Here is a 20,474-nt window from a genome sequence, read left to right as displayed (position 1 = left end):
TGATTTCTCAATCAAATATAATCTGACTACAAAATTGTGTCATCGTGCTTCTCAGATAATGAGTTTAAGATTCCCGGTTGCTTTTCATCAATGAGGAGAGCGATGTGTGCTGCTACCCTGGCCAAATCCCACATTCCTGCCTCTTCATTCTCCGGACAGAATGTACTGTGGCTTACCTTTATGTAGTGCCAGAGAAATGAACTCTCTTCTTACCCATGAGAGCTACAGATATCCCACGTGCCAGTGTTGATGCCAAGGCAGCATTGTGCTTCAGACCTCGTAAACCTCCATACTGTGGATAATGTAAGGACAATATTAATACTGCTTATTACAAGGATACATAATCACCTTGGGGAAAAGGAATGTCAAAAGTACACACACACACACACACACACACACACACACACACACACACACACACACACACACACACACACACACACACACTGAAAAAGCACACAATGCCAGCACTATCAATATGCCATCCTATAATGGGAATTCAATGTGAGGGAGATAACTCCAGGGGGCAGTATAAACTTCCTTACATCACGAGTTTCATAACCATGACAACCAAAGCAATTCAGAAGGAATGTCGTATTTTCAACAAGCTGTGTAAGTCGTCAATACATGCGATGTAATTGCAATAGTTTTTAGCATTAGATATACAAAACAGCACTTGGCCAATGCACATAAATGTCACATGAATGAGTTCGTAATATTAATTGACATATTTCTTACAAGTTTTTTTCTGGCCTCGCATCCATTTTCTTTGGAATGATAAAACAAGTGGGATTGATAATTCTGTATTTCTGCATTGTTAGTGGAGTTGAACTTCCACACAACAAGGTCGTTGTGTATATGGTTTCCTTTTCTTGTCTAAACAGCAAGTTCCGTCCAGAGGATCTGCACAAGACATCATTGGCCATTAGTTTGCTATTCAATTTGATAACGTTGCATTTATTCTCAGAAACTACACACACAATTGTGATGAAACTTGACGACAACCTTCATCACCCATGGTGTACCAACATTTGTTCATGACATTAGAAAAATCGGGGCCTCGGGGATTCTACATGAGGGTTGCCCCCCAAAATATGTTGGGTGGTCGCTGCTCGACTTCCCTTATTCTCAGTTTTTCCGTCTGTCTGTGTGTTTGTATGTATGTTTGTATGTTTGTTTGTATGTAATAGACAGCTCTGGAGGCCAGAGGAGTCAACCGATTTTGATGAAACTTGACAGGTAGGTTCATACCAGGATCTAGTTGTATGCTTTTGAGCACCGTTGCTATGGACGCCATCGTTGCCTAGCAACGGGACTTTGAAATTTTTGAAAAATCCCCAAAAAATTATTTTTTCGAAAATCAAAAATCGGCTTCCGCATTTTTATGCGCACTATAATCAACCTGTTTGTCAAACATTTTCAGCCCGATCCGTCAAAAACTGTATGACTAGATTGCAATTATGTAGCGACCACCCATGTCGCCGACTGGCTTGTATTTGTTTTCTTCTCTGAAACCACACACACAATTTTGATGAAACTTGACCACTGCCTTCATCACCCATGACGCACTAAAGTTTGTTCATGGCATTAAAAAACATCATAGACATTTACTTTCTTCTCCATTACAAATTTTGTGGGTCATCCATGCCTACCAATTGTTCCCTGGTTATCTTATCCAGCTGCTACCAGGTGAGCACCCTAGGGTATAGCCCCTATTTTTTATAATGCTTTGACCACATCATTGAGATTCACAGATAGACTTGCAATACGTTTGTGAAGAACAACATGGTGTCTTTTAAATGAACCCCTCAGCGAAGCGACAGATCAGCATGCTTAGTAACACAAAACGAGTAACAATAGCCTACAGAGGAACAGAATGGGAAAGCATCAACAAAAGTAGAAGAGATCATGTATGTGTGTGCATGGGTGAACACATGAGCTAGGTAGTGATGGCAGTGTATTTTGAAAATTTAAGTGAGGAAGAGGAGGCAACAGACAAAGGGAAGTGATTCTATAATCGGGAGAATAAGGAGATGAATAAATGCAGATGGGGATCCAGCCTGGATTTTTTTTTAAAGATTCAAGAAGTCAGAAATAAACGTATGTTTATTCAAACAGCATGGGGAATGAACTCAAGGCTGCTGGCTCTGACAGAGCACACCGACTTCACCCTCCCGAGCACAGAAATGATAACATACTACATCATTGCATAATATGCAGGAGTTTTGCAGTACCCAACAAACTTGGTGAGAGCCGCTTGAGGAACATATTGCACCTGCGGTGGCTTGGGAGAGGAGGGGGTAGGAGAGGGAAAGAGAAGCAAGGCCAGACGTAAACTTCTATAAAATGGAGAGTCCACCAACCTGCAGCCAGTGGGAGTGGCAATCCCTTGGGAGTCCTCCTGTCTTGAACTTCCATGAGTGCAGAAAGCTTTGTTTTCAACTACATCAAAAGAAGCAAAGTGGGAAGCAGGAGCACCAGCCCAAAGTTTGGAGCCATACTCCATATAACTTTGTGTGGAAGCCTTGTACACCCCGATGAGCTTTGTGTGGCTCAGGAATGCCTTATCTCTCTGGAGAATACCCAAAGTGGTGACTGTCCATTGATGCCAGTTTGTAGAGATGATAACAAAGAGCCAAAGGAACATAAATGTTGATACAGAGCACTGAAAATGCAATTTCCAACAGGTACAGCCATACAGGCAAAGGTAAAATGACAAGACAAGACAATTTCGGACAGTATGCTTATCTTTTGAGGTAGATCACTTGGAGTACAACAGCCATATGCATCCGCTGATGAAGTTTTATCCACTAACAAATTTGTCTGCCACATCTCATCCATGTCCTTGATACTACAAAGAGCTGTTGTGGTGAGCCATTTCACTTCACACCCTCTTTTTGACTCCATTTACTGTCAAAATTAGCCTCCAAACATTTTTTTTCTTCTGTTTATTATCTTCCCACATTATTTTTGTACAAGCTTCAAAATTATGATCTCGTAGTCATGGAGAATATATGTTTTATGTTTTAACCTGATCGGACACGTGGTCTGGCAGCCAGAATTGTTTAATTTTTTTAATCTGTGTTCTTTTTGAATTTTATTTTTTGTTTTTAATAAGACTCACTTGTCTGCATCTGGATGGGTTTAAGGGTCGAGGAGGAGCAGTTGAAATCTGAATCCTATCCAGGTTCCTCCTGATGAGTCCATCTTTATTTTTTGTTTCGTCAGGTTCCTTCTGCTGACTCCAATGCAGTATTTGATGTTACATTTGATTTGACTTGAGTTTATTTTTTTAATCCCATTCTGAACACAATTGCATAAAGAAGATGTCATGGGTCAAGTGTCCAATCAAAGTGGGGTTGTATCAAATCGGGATGCCTTGGTACTCAGTCATCACTGCCAGCAATTATTAAGTGGCAGTTGTAGTTATTAATTTATAATTATTCTCAGTGATGTTTTACTGCAGTAACATCCCAGCACACTATAATCACTTGAGTGAGTATTTCATGATTAAGCTGTGAGTTTATTCTGAGTAGAATAAACCATCACATGTCATGAACAATGAATAATTTCCTTTTCCTTATGTTTAAAGGATGCCTTAAACGTGAGAATAAATAAAAATGTAACTTTAAGCAAATTATTTAAATATTATATAAGTCTTAAAATTGTAAACCCAATTCCATTCAAAATCTGAAAACGTCGAACTGCTTTCAATAGTCAGCTCGATAGACCCATGAGGTTTTGAAAAATGACCATCTCCAGGCCATGTGTATCCTGCAGAGACATCTTGGCAGCTGGTTTGTGGGCTAGTTGTATTTTTACAGCCATTTCTGTTTGCTGGATCACAATCAATGCTGACATTCCTCGTTCCACTAACAGCACAATGGGCGTCTCAGAAAGACAAACAGAGGGCTGGTGCAGGATGGGTGTGGGGCAACATTCCATCTCTTTCTCTCTCTCAAAGCTAGATAAGGTGGGGAGAGATGGCCTGTGCTCGTCAGGCCTCAGTGGTGTAGGGAGGACGATGGAAACTCATTTTGTCAGCGTACGTTCCTATGATTGTAAACAAAGTATTGCAATGTCTTATTACCTCTGCCACCAAATGTGGATGGACTTTGTTTTCACCCATATGTCTGTCTGTTTCACTTTTAATTTTTTATGCCTCATCCCTTTCATAACTTTGTCTGTTTCTTGGTTGAAATATTGAGTGTGATATTGGTTTGAACCCAACAGTTTTGAAATTTGTTGCCTTTTCATGTCAGAACTTTTGACTGCAGTTGGAACACAAGAGGTAACATGAACAGGGTCTTTATATGCTGACTTATCGGTGTCTTTGTCTTCCCAGGTTACATTTGCCTCTGTTTTTCCTTAAACACTGTCTTTTCTACATCTGAATTGTCTTTGGATGCCATTGCTGATTCTGGATGTTTGTAAACTCCTTCATTATTGGTTGATAAGGTTTCCTTCCTTATTGTTGAAAAAGTATGATTTAAAATATTGTTTCTGAGCTAATAATGTGGCTGCAGACTTTGCAACCAACATTCATTGAGTGTGAAGTTGGACGAGCTGGTCTAGAGGTAGTGCTCTTATCCTGAGCTTTCTCGTGTCGGTTTGATTCCCGTCCCGACTATCAACTGATTGGTGCTTCGTAGGTAGGGTGTTGTGTCCCAAAGTAATGCTTAGTGGAAAAGTATGTGTGTGGGGGGGGGGGAGGGGAGGGATACAGAGCGAAACTGTGGTAAGTGTCGTATGATCTGTGTTTCGCATTGGGGTTAGATTGCCATGTAACACTAACAGGGATCTGTCAGAGTAAGTCGTTTGTGACTCGTGACACTGAGGAGACAGTGTATGTAATTTATACAGGGTAGACAGATTCATTGTGGATGTGTAAATACCTCTTGTTTGTAAGTGTGGCTGGATAAGGACTTCCCATCGCAGAGGCACATGTGTCACAGGTGTGCAACTAGGCCGATCTCTCTGGTCAGGGTGTGCCAACCATGACTGCGCCATGTGCTGTGGAGCTGGAAGTAGCAATGTACTTTTATTTTTATTGGGGCTGCCCCCGTGGGCAGCACCCCAGAGGAGGATTTGCCCAGGGGGAAGAGGAGAACTTTGTCAAAAAGAGAGAACCAAGGGAGGCTTGTGTGGAAGGAGGTGGTAAAACAAGTGGTCCACAGAGGGGCTTGTGAGGCAGAAATTATTGTGGTTCTCTCTGCAGAGCTTTTGCGACAGACACAAGTTGGTATCACCCTGCCTTTCGAGAGAAGAAGAAAGACCTCAGACAGGAGAGCTCCACGTGCACATCTCTCCCTCCTCCCGCCTCTTCCCCTGCCTCCTCCGACCCCCACTCCATTTTGAAATCCCACCCCACCCCTTCCCTTCACTCTGGACTCCCACTCCACCTTCCCCTGCCTTCTGTGATTGATGGAGGTTAGCTTTGGGGCTTCCAAATCTCTGGGGATGTGTATAGTATAAAATGCAAGTTATCTCCACAGCTGACTTGCAATACCAGCTGACTTGAAATACACCACCACTAGGTGGTGCAACATGATACACATTTACATTGAGAATTTTCGTCAACCTTCCCTCCCGAACCCCCACAACTACAGATGAAACCAAGTAGCCCATGATCACCACAAGGTCAAACTTGATCCATGTGCCAAGTGTGGTGGCAATTGACCCAATAGGTTTGGCATGATTGGTGTTACACACACCAATCAGACAGACAGACAGACAGACAGACAGAAAATGACATATATATATATATATATATATATATATATATATATATATATATATATATATATATATATATATATATATATATATATATATATATATATATATATATATATATATATGAGTTGGCATTGTAATATTTCACCATAAAAACATGGGTATAGGCACCTTATTTGTGATATTATCATGCAGTGTTTTTCAGATATTAATGAAAATGGGTTTTTCCGCAATGGCGTTGCTAACTGAGTGGGTGAACTAAACATTTACACGGTAAACTATTCATTTTCTAGCAATAATGTGGGTGTCAGTGTATTGATTGACCATGAAAACATAGGTCGTGATATTATCATGAATATTTTTCCAGATATTGAGCAAAATAGGTTTATCGGTAATGGCGTCACCAATTGAGTGATTCCGGGGGTAAAGCTACGGGTCAGACCCGGCAGCAATGCATTTTTGTGATGTCGGTGGATGAACCCATCAGCCCATGAGATCAATCGTTCCGGCGCTTTTCACTTGAATAAACCTTCTGGGCTCCTGGACTAAATGGTTCTGTGATATTTCTGGTGTATTGGCTTTGATGTCCATCGGCATCCAAAATTACCTTGCTTCCCTCATTGTTTCAGGTCGCTCACCTGCATTTATTTTTTCATTTATTTATTTTCATTTATTTATATTTTCATTTACAGATGCTTTTCAATGGTTCTGTGATATTTTATGGTGTATCGGCTTTGATGTCCGTCAGCACACCAAATTACCATATTCCATTGTCTCGGGAGCTCACCTGCAGTTTTTCATTTTTATCTTGCCAAAACGAAGTTTTTGCAAGATATGTTAGTCAGCTTGTATGTTTTTTACTTACGAAATCTAAAGATTTCGTAAGTATATTGATGACTTCCGTTTCTGTTTGTTTGTATGTTAATTTGTTTGTTTGTTTGTTTGTTTGTTTGTTTGTAGGCAGGATAACTCGAGAACGGAACAAGCTACCAATGTCAAATTACACCACGTGATTCAGGACGGTGATGGCTAGTGCTGATTATATTTTGGTCAAAATCGGTCAAAGGTCAAGGTCACAGTGAGGTCAAATATTCGATTTTTGATGGTTTGGTACAGATAACTCGAACGGAAGAAGCTACCAATGTCAAATTACAGCAAGCGATTCAGGAGGGTGATGGCTAGTGCTAATTAATGATTAACAGCTGATTAATTTTTGGTGGCGATTGGCCTTGACCTTCATATGTTTTTTTTTTTGTCTGTCATCACATATAAATCACTCTGCAGAGCACAGTTGTCATTGGAAATTTTTGTAACTTTGCATATCAGAGGCCTATAGAGGTCCCTTTCAGTGCATACAATTTTGAAGGTCAAGGTCAAAGGTCAAGGTCACTTTGTCGCAAATCAGGGGAGTCGACGAAACCCTTATTTTTTGAGTAATTTTAATCTAATCGTCTCCAAACTTTATGGGAATGTAGTATATGGTCTGGCACTCAGCTGATTAGTTTTTGGTGGCGATTGGTCTTGACCTTCATGGTTAGCGCCTGAGGTCAAACATATTTGACCCCAAGGTCAAATTTTAAAGTTTTAGGAACCATATCGTGTAGTACCTCAAATTGAACACCTTGATGAGTGCTTTCTAGATATGTCAAGCTTGAGACATTATGATGTCATTTGGTGACATTATGAGGCAAACACATATTTTTCATGCTCACTCTGTAGAACGATTCTCATCGGAATCTCTTGTAGGCAGATATTCCTCAAGGAGTCGCTCCTGGTGGATAGCAGCTCTGTTCACCTCAGTGTGACCTTAAAGAAGTCACACGTGCTCACCTTTTGGCAAGATACGGGTCACCCTGCGGGTGACATTGGTTTATTTTTTGTTCATTTATTTATTTATTTTCGTTTATTTATGTTTTCATTTCCAGATTTTTTTTCCGATGGTTCTTTGATTTATGTTTTTTCCAGTGTGTCAGCTTTGATGTCCACCAGCACGCAAAATTTCAGCTTCCTCCCTAACCAGAAAGGTCCCGATCTTTAATATCATTCAGTGAGTGAGTGAATCAGTAAATCAGTGAAAGAAAGAGCTTTATATATTAGATTTAGGAACATCATAAAACTTGCAGTGTTAGTGCGAAAAAAATTATTTTGATATCTGAAGACTCAATAGCTCAGTGAGCTGTCACTGCATAACTTATGAGGTGCTTGGGTTTGAGTCCTGGTTTGAGTTGGAATTTTTTCATATTAGCCCCATGTTGGAAGTTATTCCTCTTTATTAAATTTCTATACATGGTTTATCTCGACAGCACACTCTACTGCAGACGTTGGCCATTATGAAGCTTATAATGACATATTTCTGATGTAATGAGAGTGTTTGTAATGACATATTTCTGAGGATATCCAGAAGACTCAATAGCCCAGATGACTGTCACCGGCCGGGTAAGTGATGATGCCTCATAGGTTAGAAATAAGTTTCGGGTACGCTAACATTACCTCGACGTGTTTCGACTTATGAGTAACTTACAGGTAACGTGTGTCAACGATCACATAACGTGCCAACAACTTATGGCCAGCGTATGCGGAACGTGTGCATCATATGCTGGCATACGTCAAAAAATTTTCAGCATGCTTAAAATTTGTCGACGTACTCGGCGTACTACGACGTATGCCAGCATGCTTCAGCTTGCTCTTAACGTATACAAAACCTACCCATAACGTATTCGACGTGTGCCAGCGTATTTGGCAAATTTTTCATACGTCGGCATACGCTGGCTAAAACGTCAAGGTGTGACAGCGGCTTGACACTTCGATGTTTAGTGCGGTTATTATTTGAATCGTCGAGCCGCAGCCTTTTAATAGGCTACACCACGTGATCGTCGGCGATACGCTGCCGCGCTATGCATAAGTTAGACTATCGTTGGGCATAGGTTGTGAACGCCGACAACACGCTAAGCATTCATTGGTATAAGTTATCTATATGTTGTCAAAACGTTCTATGTACGTTACTAATACTTTATGTATCCGTCCATCTCGTTATGAATATGCCCAAAACTGGAAAAAGCATCAATAGTTCAGCGTACGCCAGCGTTTTACATACATTTTGATACGTTGTCGTACGCTGGCTAAAACATCAAGGTGTGAAAGCGGCTTAAGCAAAAACAAATGCTTCATGCTTCTCCATTGTCTCGGGTCGCTCACCTGCATTTTTTTTTTCATTGTTTTATTTTCATTTATTTATATTTTCATTTATGGATGCTTTCCTATGGTTCTGTGATTTTTCCTGGTATAGCAGCTTTGATGTCTGTCGACAAACAAAATTTCAGCTTTCTTCATCACCTGGAAGGTACCGAACATTTTGTATCAGTCAGTGAGTGAGTAAGTCAATGAGTGGTTAGAATGAGCTTTATACATTAGATGTATATACATATATGAAGATGTTCCACTGCTGCTTTACAAATGTTGTTAGTATAAACTTTTTCGACGTGCTCACACTGTATTAGTATGGTGCATACTTTATAGACTGTCTCATTCTAAATAGTACATATTTTGTGGAAAGCTGTGTGTGTTGTTGCTGTCGATTTGCCCCTAACTGCCCTGCACGGCCAGGGCTGATAATTCTATTCCACCATTAACTACAGACATGTCGGTCTGATTGGCCCTTGGGCAAATGTGTCTGCCGGCCCCATTCCCATTAGACTGATTTGACAGTCATAGTCCCGCTCACCCCTCTGATCCCTTCCCATTCCTTTACAAAGGAATGCAATTTTACCAACATTCCATGGAATCCTTTCAAGCTATTAAAATTATGATCAGTTTGTGCCTTCCCACTATAAAATGCAGTGGATTGGTGTTCAAACCAAGTTCGTAGCTTAACCAATTTTGAGTTTGGCTGTCAGAAAATAATAAGAATATGAATAATAATACGAAGAATTTCAAATGGGCATTTTTGGGTCTCTCGTTTTTCTTGTTCATTGCTGATGTCCCAAAGTTTATTGAGTGTTATTAGATGGAGAATTCTCTGCAGATGATTGGTAGGTAATTTATAGGTTTATAAGTTCTATCTTAGTCGATTTTTTTTGAGGATTTATGTTGTATTGAGCCAATGGAGTGTCCTGGCGATCCCTACATAAGAAGTCCACTGACTTCTTGATATTATACAAGGAGCCATGTCTGTCTGTCTGTCTGTTTGTTTTGCTATGTCAGGGGGTGAGGTAGTACACACACCTTTGGGGTTTCCTTCCCTTTGGTGTACGTATGTTGTTCGTGGTGCCGAAACCAGCACGTTGTCTAACGACTGCAATCCAGGGTCATGAATGAATGTACAGGTGAGCTACCACTCAAATGGATCTTTGACAGTTGCTGTCTGTGACTTCTGAGTGATGTGACAATGACTGCATCAACAGCAGAATGTTTTTGAAACTTGTATTTCAAATATACAGATACAAAGCCAAATTAGGAAGTTCACCATTACATACAATGTCCATCTCTGATTCCTGCATTGAGTTGTTTCGACTGCCCAGTGTTCCAGTCCTGCTGATACAACTCACGCATGTTCACCTCATTCTTCGGGGCTGTCGAACCTTTGATTCCTGTCACGGTATCCCCTTGTATGCTGGCCCGACCAGGATGATTTCAAGAGCTCAAAGGAATTCTTTCCTGATACACAATCTGAATGAGTTTTAATCAACCTGATCATAATCAGCTCCATACGTTAACAACCACTTTGGACATTAACACCTCGTTCACTCATTGGAGTAAAATCAAGCACAGGACAATCAAAACGCACTTCTTGTCGCACGTCACCCATCTCTCTATACCTTACTCTCACGGATTTATATAGTATCACAGAACAATTTCATTCTTCCAGCAAATATGATTCTGGTCCACACTGGAAGTTTCATCTCAGAACGTTCCAGCATCAACACTAATCTCACCAGCCAGTTTACAGTACAATACTGCCATCTACAGTCAAAATTTGCTCATTATATCAAGCAGTTGATATTACAATTTACTGATCCATGCGAAACGAAACTTATAACATGTAACCATCAATTTCAATCATTCATTTACAGGCATTTACTAATGCTCACAAGATCCAGCTTTTAACTGACATGCTATAACTTGAGAACAGATTAATCTATAATTCCAGCAATCTCTGTGTGTGTGTCTGTGTGTGTGACCGCTGTTTCTCGACAACCTCAGGTCCGATCTAATTGAAACTTGCCAGGTATATTGCTGGGGACCTGAGGATGTGCCTTTTCAAGGTTTGATATTAATCGGACAAGTGCTTCCCAAGTTATGGCCATTTATTTACCAAACCAATGGGAAGACACGTTGTTGCGTGGGCGTGGCCGATGGGGAAGGGAAGCACAGCCACGTTCCCCATTACGGGTTACAACGTACGGGCTTCCGGAGAGTGATGACTTCGTGTATTCTTATAATTTCTCGATTTCTTATGCGCATTTATAGATAAACACAATGGCCCAACTTATGATCGTTTTCATATTAGACGGTGTATAAATTTCGGGAACATCAGAGTGCTGGTATGCTCCGAACCAGGAAGTAAATTTTTTTCTCTCTCTTCTCTTCTCTTTTTGTTTTTCCTTGCCACGACATTGCGAAAAGGTAAAATACGTTGGCGCTAATTGAATAATTAAAACTAAATTGCGAATAATGGTAACTGCGAATAATATCGAAATAAAGGAAGGAAAGTTAGTGTATGGGCATATGTTGCAAAACTGCAAACAGCAACTTGCGATATATATATATATATCCCTCTCTCTTCCTCTCTCTTCCTCTCTCTTCCTCTCTCTTCCTCTCTCTTCCTCTCTCTTCCTCTCTCTTCCTCTCTCTTCCTCTCTCTTCCTCTCTCTTCCTCTCTCTTCCTCTCTCTTTTTCCCTTTCTCCCTCTCTTTTTTTCCCTTTCTCTTTTTTTCCCTTTTTACCCTTTCTCCCTCTCTTTTTCTCTCTCTACATTCCCATCAGCTAAGTGACGTGTGGTATGTGCTCGTTCTTCATAATGACATATCCACATACTTCCCTTCTGAAAGGATAAGATATTTCCAAAGGTTCTTTAATCTTTTAAGATGAAGTCATTACTGCTGGCTCTAGGCAATGTGAAATTAATATAAATAACTGATGATTTGCATCTCTCAGCAAGTCCATTCAGAGGCCTCCGTTATCCTTGGAACCTCACCGACACAATGAACCAAAGCCCAGTCAAACATTCCACTCCAATCATGAATAATTTACTTTTCAGCAAGCAAGCCAGACTTGGGAATAGAGGCCCCAGGTCTGGCATAAAATCTCTACACGGGCCTGTTCCTGCAAGTCCCCAAGAATGTTACTTTGACAGACATAACTCAAATTTGCTCTTCCCTTCGGTTCTCTTCAATGTCCTTTGAAATCCTTGTAACCTCACACTTAGAGAGAATCCTCCATTTAAAGATTACATGTAAATAAATAAATGAATGAATACGTATACATGCCTCTCATTGACAGAATCTCTGCTTCAACTGCTGATTTTGTCTGTCATTCGGGTTGGAATGTTACTTCCCACACCCTGGAATATCGTGCATCATGTGCTCGAGCTGTTTTATGATTGGGAAATGGGATATAGTTTGGTTTCAGGGAATAATGATATCTTTCACCTGAACTGCTTTCTCTCCAGAAACATCACCCAACCATGGTTCCAGCCTTTATAACCCTCCTGACCATGAGGGAATAACCCTAATCCGAACCAGTACAAGCCTAACCCTGCTGAGCACGTGGGAATAACCCTAATCCTCACCTGCATAACCCTAACCTAAATTTTAGTTTGTGGGATCAAATGCAAGAACCTTGTTGCCTGACCAATTCTGACCTCAACTGATCAATTAGAGCCAATCGTTAATGGCAGTGGGAAAGCTGATTGTCGAACAGCTTTATTCATGACAGAGTAAAACAGATGACAATATAATGGATGATTATACATTTGGAACAGAACATTGAATTACAACAAATACAGTACAGTACATCTAATCTTGCCTTGAACCGATAGACAGCTGTGCAGTGAAGGAATGTTTCAAGATTATCAATAATAAAGTTTTGTATAAGGTCTTAAATTGTGTGACTCTATATTGACATTGCCCGCAATGAGGTTGACGAATGAGGCCTGTTGCTCTGAGTTCACAGACAGGTCGATGTCCTCTGTTTTTAACTGCTTATTCTCCAATATTGCTCCCTCTGCTCTCTCAACCCTTCACAGCTCTTCTAGGAAGCATGTGTTATACTATTAGCCCCGTCCTGGTTAAACTCACAAAAACCAGGCTCTACACTCACCTCCACTCCATTGTTCCTCTTTTCTTCTGTTTGTGGAACCACCTTCAGGAAGCTGTTTTTTTTCCAATTTTCCATTTTCCCATCCCATTTTCCCCTCTAGAACTCAAAGCAAGCTGGGCACCACCATTTTGTGTCACCCCATGTCCCTATCCATGATATTTTCTACCCACAGTGACCCTTCCGAACACAACCCTCAGACCTGCAGGTCACTGTGCTTCCTTCTCATTCATTCATTCTCTTCCCCATTGTGTCCAACTGTTGACCCACTGCCGCACAAGTTCAGCATGTTGCCCTTTTTACCTTTTGTTTCATTGATCTTCCATAAGCCTAGATATTGTATTTTTTTTTAATACAGAAAAGTAATTACACAAAAGTAAAGCAAAGAAAAATACATTGTTTGAATCATTTTCTTAAGTGCAAATTTTTTGAACTAGGAGCACCCGCTCCCTACGGGAGCCGACAAGGGGGTCATGTTATTATATTTATGCCTATTTTACTCCAAGGGGTCCCAGGATTACACACCCAAAAAATGGTTGTGATCGGTTCTGCCGTTTTTGTGGTACCTGGGAACAGACAGACAGACAGACGGTGAATTATAGTAAGATATATCTTTATAGATACTTTATATGGACTTACAGGATCGCCTAGAGGTATGCACACTTATATCTGAGCTGTCTAGTCAGGGTTTGAATCCCGACCTGGTTATAAACTGTCATCCTGGTGTTTCGCAGGCTGTGCAAGGCATCAATGTGTCCATCCATCAGATGGACGTTAAACTGGGCATCCTGTCTGCCAGCATTAGTTTGTGGACATCAAAGATCTGAAGGAGTCCTTCTCAAAGAGTAGTGGAGTTATCTTTGGCATCCTGGAACAGGTAATATATGCCTGCCACCTTCAGTTGAATGGCCAGCCGGTTCGTGAAAGATTTCGACCAAAAAAGTTCCTCGTCCCATTATACAAGAAGGTAGGAATAATTGGAGCCATGGAATAAGTTGTAGTAATAGTGATTTGTAGAACAAAACAAAGGCTGTCGTGAAATATGCAAATGAAACACTGGAAGTATACATCACACATTCCCATGAAGGGTGCTCGGATGTTTGGAGGCCGAAGCAGGCCCTTCGTTTCCATACCCTCGTCACATGGACACATTCTTGCTGATGGAATTCTTTGTGGTTCTGTCAATGCACGTCCATCGCTCCTTTTACCCGAGACCAGACGGCTTTCCTGAGGCTGCCTGAGCAGAATGCTAAATGCTTGTGATGCATTCGGGTGGAATGAAGGAAACGTGAAGAGTTCTCATGGCATTGGTATTTGTCATGCGTTTGGCCTTCCCAGGATGTTGGGCAGACTCAAGACAAGCACCAGAGGAGTAGCTGTCTACATCAAGACAATACTGTACTGTGTTGGGGGACATTTCTGTTGAGCTGTTCAACAGAAACAACGTGGACAAATTTTCCTTTCAAATCCCCCTGAAACAATCTTCGCTCGTTACCAATTCCCTCGGTCCGTTCTTAGCTTCCATTATCCATTGATGTTTCTCCCACCTTTCCTCCAATTTGGCCCACTCTCTCCTCCCTCTCTCACGCACACACTCCGGCTTCCCTCCTTCTCCTACACCTCCTCCCACCTCCCCCACCCCAGTCTATTTCTCTATGTTCCTCACTCTCTGTAGCTTCACTATTATTAACCTTCAGACATCACCACTTACATTGCCTCGTAAAGGCAAGGCAAAGAGGCATAGGCCTCGAGGAACAGCTCCTTCTCACAGACGTAGATGTGGCAGCGTGAGCCACGTCGCCATCTCTTGCTTTGTGAGAACAACCTAGACCCCGTTCCACTGCCAATCGCTGTTCCCTTGAGATTTCTGTGCCTCACATTCATTCCGAAACGTGGCTCACCAGCCGATGCAAGATATCGACGGAACTGCATGAGAAATCTGAGTCTTGTTGGTGCTGTTACAGAGGACTGTTACCATGGTGCGCCAGAGAGACGAGACATTTCAGGTAAGCAAGGCTACCTGTACTACACTATCTCTACATTCCTACTCCTGGCTTACTTCCTTGCATCTCCAGTGAATATGTAGAGCTATCATCTCGTCTACAGTTAGGATTCAGGAATTGTTCTTCCATTCACAAATAGAGAATGTCAAATTGCATGTTATGTACCCCTTTTATCCACTGCTTTAATGCACGTGTTAAAACAATTTACCAATGTTGTATCATCAGAATACTTCCTGTTTATCTGAAAGGTAGGGATTCAAACAGGGTACAGCTAACAAAATATGACATGGCCAATCAAACGTGATAACTGATCAACAAACGTGATATGACTAATCAAATGTGATCTGATTCATCAAACGTGATTATGACTAATCAAACGTGATATTATAAATCAAACGTAATATGACTAATGAAACGTGATGTGACTAATCAAACATGGTATGATTAATCAAACGTGATATGATTAAGCAAACGTGATATGATTAATCTAACATGGTATGACTAATCAAAGGTGATGTGACTAATCAAACATGGTATGACTAATCAAAGGTGACGTGACTAATCAAACGTGATATGATTAATCAAACGTGATATGATTAAGCAAACGTGATTATGACTAATCAAACGTGATTTGATGAATCAAACATGATTTGACTAATCAAACATGATGTGACTAATCAAACATGATATGACTAATCGAAGGTGATGTGACTAATCAAACATTGTATGATTAATCAAATGTGATATGATTAATCAAACGTGATTATGACTAATCAAACATGATTTGACTAATCAAACGTGATGTGACTAATCAAACGTGATATGATTAATCAAACATGATATGATTAATCAAATGTGATATGATGAATCAAACGTGATATGACTAATCAAACATGATGTGACTAATCAAACATGATATGATTAATCAAATGTGATTTGATTAATCAAACGTGATATGGCTAATCAAACAGGACATAATTAATTAAACATGATATAACCAATCAAACATGATATAGCTAATCAAATGTGATATGATTAATAAAACGTGATAAGACTAATCAAACTTGACATGGTTAATCAAACATTATATGATTATTCAAACGTGATCTGACTAATCAAACATGACATGGTTAATCAAACATATCACTAATCAAACATTATATGATTAATCAAACGTGATATAACTAATCACTACTACGACTCAGCGGACGCATCTGATATCATGACTAATCAACAATAACTAATCAAGGACGCAAGAATAACTAATCAAACGTGACATGGTTAATCAAACATTATATGATTAATAAAATGTGATATGATTAGTCAAACATGATATGATTAATCAAACATGATATGACTAATCAAACATTGAATAACAAATTAAATTTGATCTAACTAATTAAACGTTATATGACTAATCAAACATGACATGATTAATCAAATGTGATATCACTAATCAAACGTGATATTACTAGTCAAATGTGATATGACTAATCAAACATGATATCGAAAATCAAACGTGATATAACTAATCAAACGTGATATGACTAATCAAATGTGATGTGATTAATCAAACGTGATATGATAAATGAAATATGACAGATAATCAAATGAGAGATGACTAATGAAATGTGATATAACTAATCAGTGTGTGTGTGTGTGTGTGTGTGTGTGTGTGTGTGTGTGTGTGTGTGTGTGTGTGTGTGTGTGTGTGTGTGTGTGTGTGTGTGTGTGTGTGTGTGTGTGTGTGTGTGTGTGTGTGTGTGTGTGTGTGTGTGTCCTCCATAACTCCAAAACCATGAAACCAAGCAGCCTGAAACTTTACATGCACACTAAGAATACTCCAAGGAAGTGCAAGAGTGAAAATTGGGTTTTTGGGGTTAATTAAAACATCTATTTGAAGATAATTAACGGCCTTATTTAATTATGTCCTTTATCAGGTGCATCCTCGGTAAAGGCTCTCCCCTAGGTCTTAAGGCGTGCCTCAGGTAACCTCGCTGAGGTCTGAAGCGTACATGATTTTTGGTCTGCTCAGTTATGCCTTGACTTGGAACATTCCGCAATGATTTCTTTAGATAAAGTTGTTGTTTTTCACTTTCCTCACTCATATTGTCAAATGCCTGTTCATCATAGCTATGAATCGCTGAGTACATTGCAATGCTTACAAACGCTCGAAAACGGCAGCATTCGTGGCTCTATGACATTTTCGCACATGTGATAACCTCGAAAATCTCTGAAACTCTTTGATTTCCAAATTTTAAGCTCCATAATCGAATTTAGAATCAGTACCGACTCCTAAAAGAAGTATTCATTTGTCCAATTCTGACATATTTGTCTCCAGGAGGTGTATGTTTAATATGACTGTTCGGTCATTGCTTATGGCATGCTAAGCAAGCCATTTCTTATCAACCATTTTGTTGTAGTGCTTAAGCTACTTGGCGAGTGCTCTACAATATTTGCACCATCACTGAATACTGCATGTCAATCGACTTGAACAAAGTTCAGGGCCACTCATGTGCATTGTTGGCCACATGTTGTTCTGCGGTGAAACAGACGGTGGCTGACTCGTTGAAAATGTGAAATTTTATTTTCTTCGACGTTTCCCCTTTTTGTTCTTCCATTATATGACCTGTCACTTCCGCATAGATAAATACAAATATAAATTAAACATTTCACTTTTAAAAGTTTATTCAACTGATTCATGCATTGTGTGGTGAAGCCACTTGGTGCATGTTGTTCAAGTTTCAATTGCGATAACGTGGTTCTTTGCCAAAGGTGGGAAGGGAAAATAAATTATATGATCACAACAAGAAAAAAATCTTTTCAGTTATGAAGTAAGGAATCGCCACATCACGGCAGGAAAGTCGAGAGGTACGCATGCTCATTCTGGGTAGCCTGGATTTGAATCCTGACCCAGCTATAGACTGTCATCCCAGTGTTTCACAGGCAGGGTGATTCGTCAATGTATGTATCGTCTCCAGGATGGATGATAAACTGGGCATTACATCTGCTGGAATCCCTCACTCCTCTCCCTCCAAACCCTGCCCCCTCTCTCCCACCCCTCTCCCTCTTTCTGACCCTGTCTCTCTCTCTCTCTCTCTCTCTCTCTCTCTCTCTCTCTCTCTCTCTCTCTCTCTCTCTCTCTCTCTCTCTCTCTCTCTCTCTCTCTCTCTCTCTCTCTCTCTCTCTCTCTCTCTCTCTCTCTCTCTCTCTCTCTCTCTTTCTCTCTTTCTCTCTTTCTCTCTTTCTCTCTTTCTCTCTTTCTCTCTTACTCTCTCTCTCTCTCTTTCTCTCTTTCTCTCTTTCTCTCTTTCTCTCTTTCTCTCTTTCTCTCTTTCTCTCTTTCTCTCTTTCTCTCTTTTTCTCTTTTTCTCTTTTTCTCTTTTTCTCTTTTTCTCTTTTTCTCTTTTTCTCTTTTCTCTTTTTCTCTTTTTCTCTTTTTCTCTTTTTCTCTTTTTCTCTTTTTCTCTTTTTCTCTTTTTCTCTTTTTCTCTTTTTCTTTTTCTCTTTTTCTCTTTTTCTCTTTTTCTCTTTTCTCTTTTTCTCTTTTTCTCTTTTTCTTTTTCTCTTTTTCTCTTTTTCTCTTTTTCTCTTTTTCTCTTTTTCTCTTTTTCTCTTTTTCTCTTTTTCTCTTTTTCTCTTTTTCTCTTTTTTTCTCTTTCATCCCTCCCCCTCTCCTCCCCCCCCTTTCCTCTTCCCTCCCTCTCTCTCCCAACCCTCTTACTGTTTCCCCACCCTTCCCCCTCCATTGAGGGGACTGCAGCATGTACGAATCAGATTCAGAGTGAGCCAACTGGTGGGGTGCAACGGTTGCTGCATGTACTAGCATGTATGCATGCAGGCAAAGCTTTGCCAGGTAGATAGCATGGGTTCTAAATGCTCCCATCCCAGGTCTCAAAGTGTGTGTGTGTGTGTGTGTGTGTGTGTGTGTGTGTGTGTGTGTGTGTGTGTGTGTGTGTGTGTGTGTGTGTGTGTGTGTGTGTGTGTGCGTGTGTGTGGGTGTGCGCGTGTGCGTGCGTGTGCGTGTGCGTGTGTGTGTGTGTGCGTGCGTGCGCGCGTGCACGTGTGTTCGGTCATGAAGCATAACATATCATTCTCTTTGCTAATTTTACTCACTGTGGGGTTTTAATGGCAAGTCAAGAATGAGAGGAAGCGGGGAGTGATCTAAAGGGGATTCAGAAAGTGGTGTAAAGGAGAAGCAGGGTGTGATCTAAAGGGGAGGCAGACACTAATATAAAGGGGAGTCAGAAAGTGATGAAAAGAGCAGGCAGGGGGTGATTGAAACAGTAAGCAGGAGATGATCTTGAGGGGAAGCAGGGAAAGAGCTAAATGGAGCTTGAGGTGGGCAGAGATTGAAAGGGGAAGCAGGGAGAGAGCTTAAGAGAAAGTAGGCAGAGAGCAAAAGGGGAAGCAGGAATAGATGTAGTGGAGGGGAAGGGGTGGGAGAGTATGGAGTGACCTAAATGGGATGTAGGGAGAGATCTAATATGGAGGCAGGAAGCGATCCAAAGAGAGGCAGGTCCTGATCTAAAGGGAGAGGCAGGAAGCGATCCAAAGAGAGAGGCAGGTTGTGATCTAAAGCGAGAGAGGCAGGTCGTGATCTAGAGGGAGAGAGAGAGAGAGAGGCAGGTCGTGATCTAAAGGCGCTGCAGTGGTGTATCAAGGAAAAATGCTGCTCGGGGTGAGTTGTCAAATTGCCACCCCCTCGTAACTCACCTGCTTAATTAAACACAAAGCCTAATTAAATAACGTTATTGCAAATCAAATTAAGTACAGCACATTTGCAAGTAAACAGTTACACCTTTGTTTTCCACCTTACAAAATCGTCATCGGCCAACGAAGCATCCAGTTGTTGTGACTGTGTGGTTCATATTTTCCGAGCCTTCACTGAAGCGAACACAGGACTGAGATGCATTGCCACACTTAGTGGGGTGTGGGGAGCGCGGTCCACCCCAGGTCACAGCCAGGGGTGGGGGGGTGTTGTCGTTGGGAGAGTTGAAACACCAGGACTATGATCAAAGGATGGATTTAGTTGCAAATCAGGTCAGGTCAGGTATGGGAGCATGTGCCAGAACAGCGCGTCGCTGCGTCCACTTTCCGCCGGTACTCCAGGGGCCTCCGTTTAGCCATCCCCCAGGCAGATGCCAGGCCCATCCCCATCTCCTTGAGATGATGGTCAACCTGCTGCAACCACAAGGCACGTGGTCGGCCCACTGGCCTCCTCCACTCATGAGACTCCCTCGCTGAGAGAATCTGGTGAGCAGGATCAGCATCAGGAAAATGAGCCACATGTCCATACAGCTGCAACTGACGCTCACGGACTATGCAGGTAACAAATCTCATCCGAGTCTTTCTCAGCAACCGCTCGTTGGACACAAAATCCGACCAGCGATAGCCAAGGAATCTCCGAAGAGACCTGAT

The 20,474-nt window shown here is 41.1% G+C and overlaps 1 protein-coding gene across 6 annotated transcripts in view; it reads left to right on the top strand.

The window, feature by feature from the left end:
* Window positions 1–20,474, top strand: part of SCHIP1 (schwannomin interacting protein 1) — a 196,437-nt gene that overhangs the window by 139,520 nt on the left and 36,443 nt on the right. Inside the window, exon 1 of one of the 6 annotated variants that reach the window (XM_085854193.1) lies at window positions 3,934–4,045. The exons of 4 other annotated variants lie outside the window; for them this stretch is intronic. In XM_085854193.1, the coding sequence (XP_085710319.1) occupies window positions 4,025–4,045 (21 nt within the window). In that variant the 5' untranslated portion in view covers window positions 3,934–4,024. Of the gene's footprint in view, window positions 1–3,933; window positions 4,046–14,669; window positions 15,057–20,474 lie in introns of those variants that run through there. One more of the 6 variants, XM_085854194.1, reaches the window with a different exon arrangement.

The sequence above is a fragment of the Eptatretus burgeri genome, chromosome 14 (assembly GCF_056783735.1).
Source record: "Eptatretus burgeri isolate ZD-2024b chromosome 14, Ebu_testis_v1, whole genome shotgun sequence".
NCBI classification, from domain to species: Eukaryota; Metazoa; Chordata; class Myxini; order Myxiniformes; family Myxinidae; genus Eptatretus; species Eptatretus burgeri.
The sequence above is the reverse complement of the archived record's forward strand: the minus strand, read 5'-3'. Positions and strand labels throughout refer to the sequence as shown.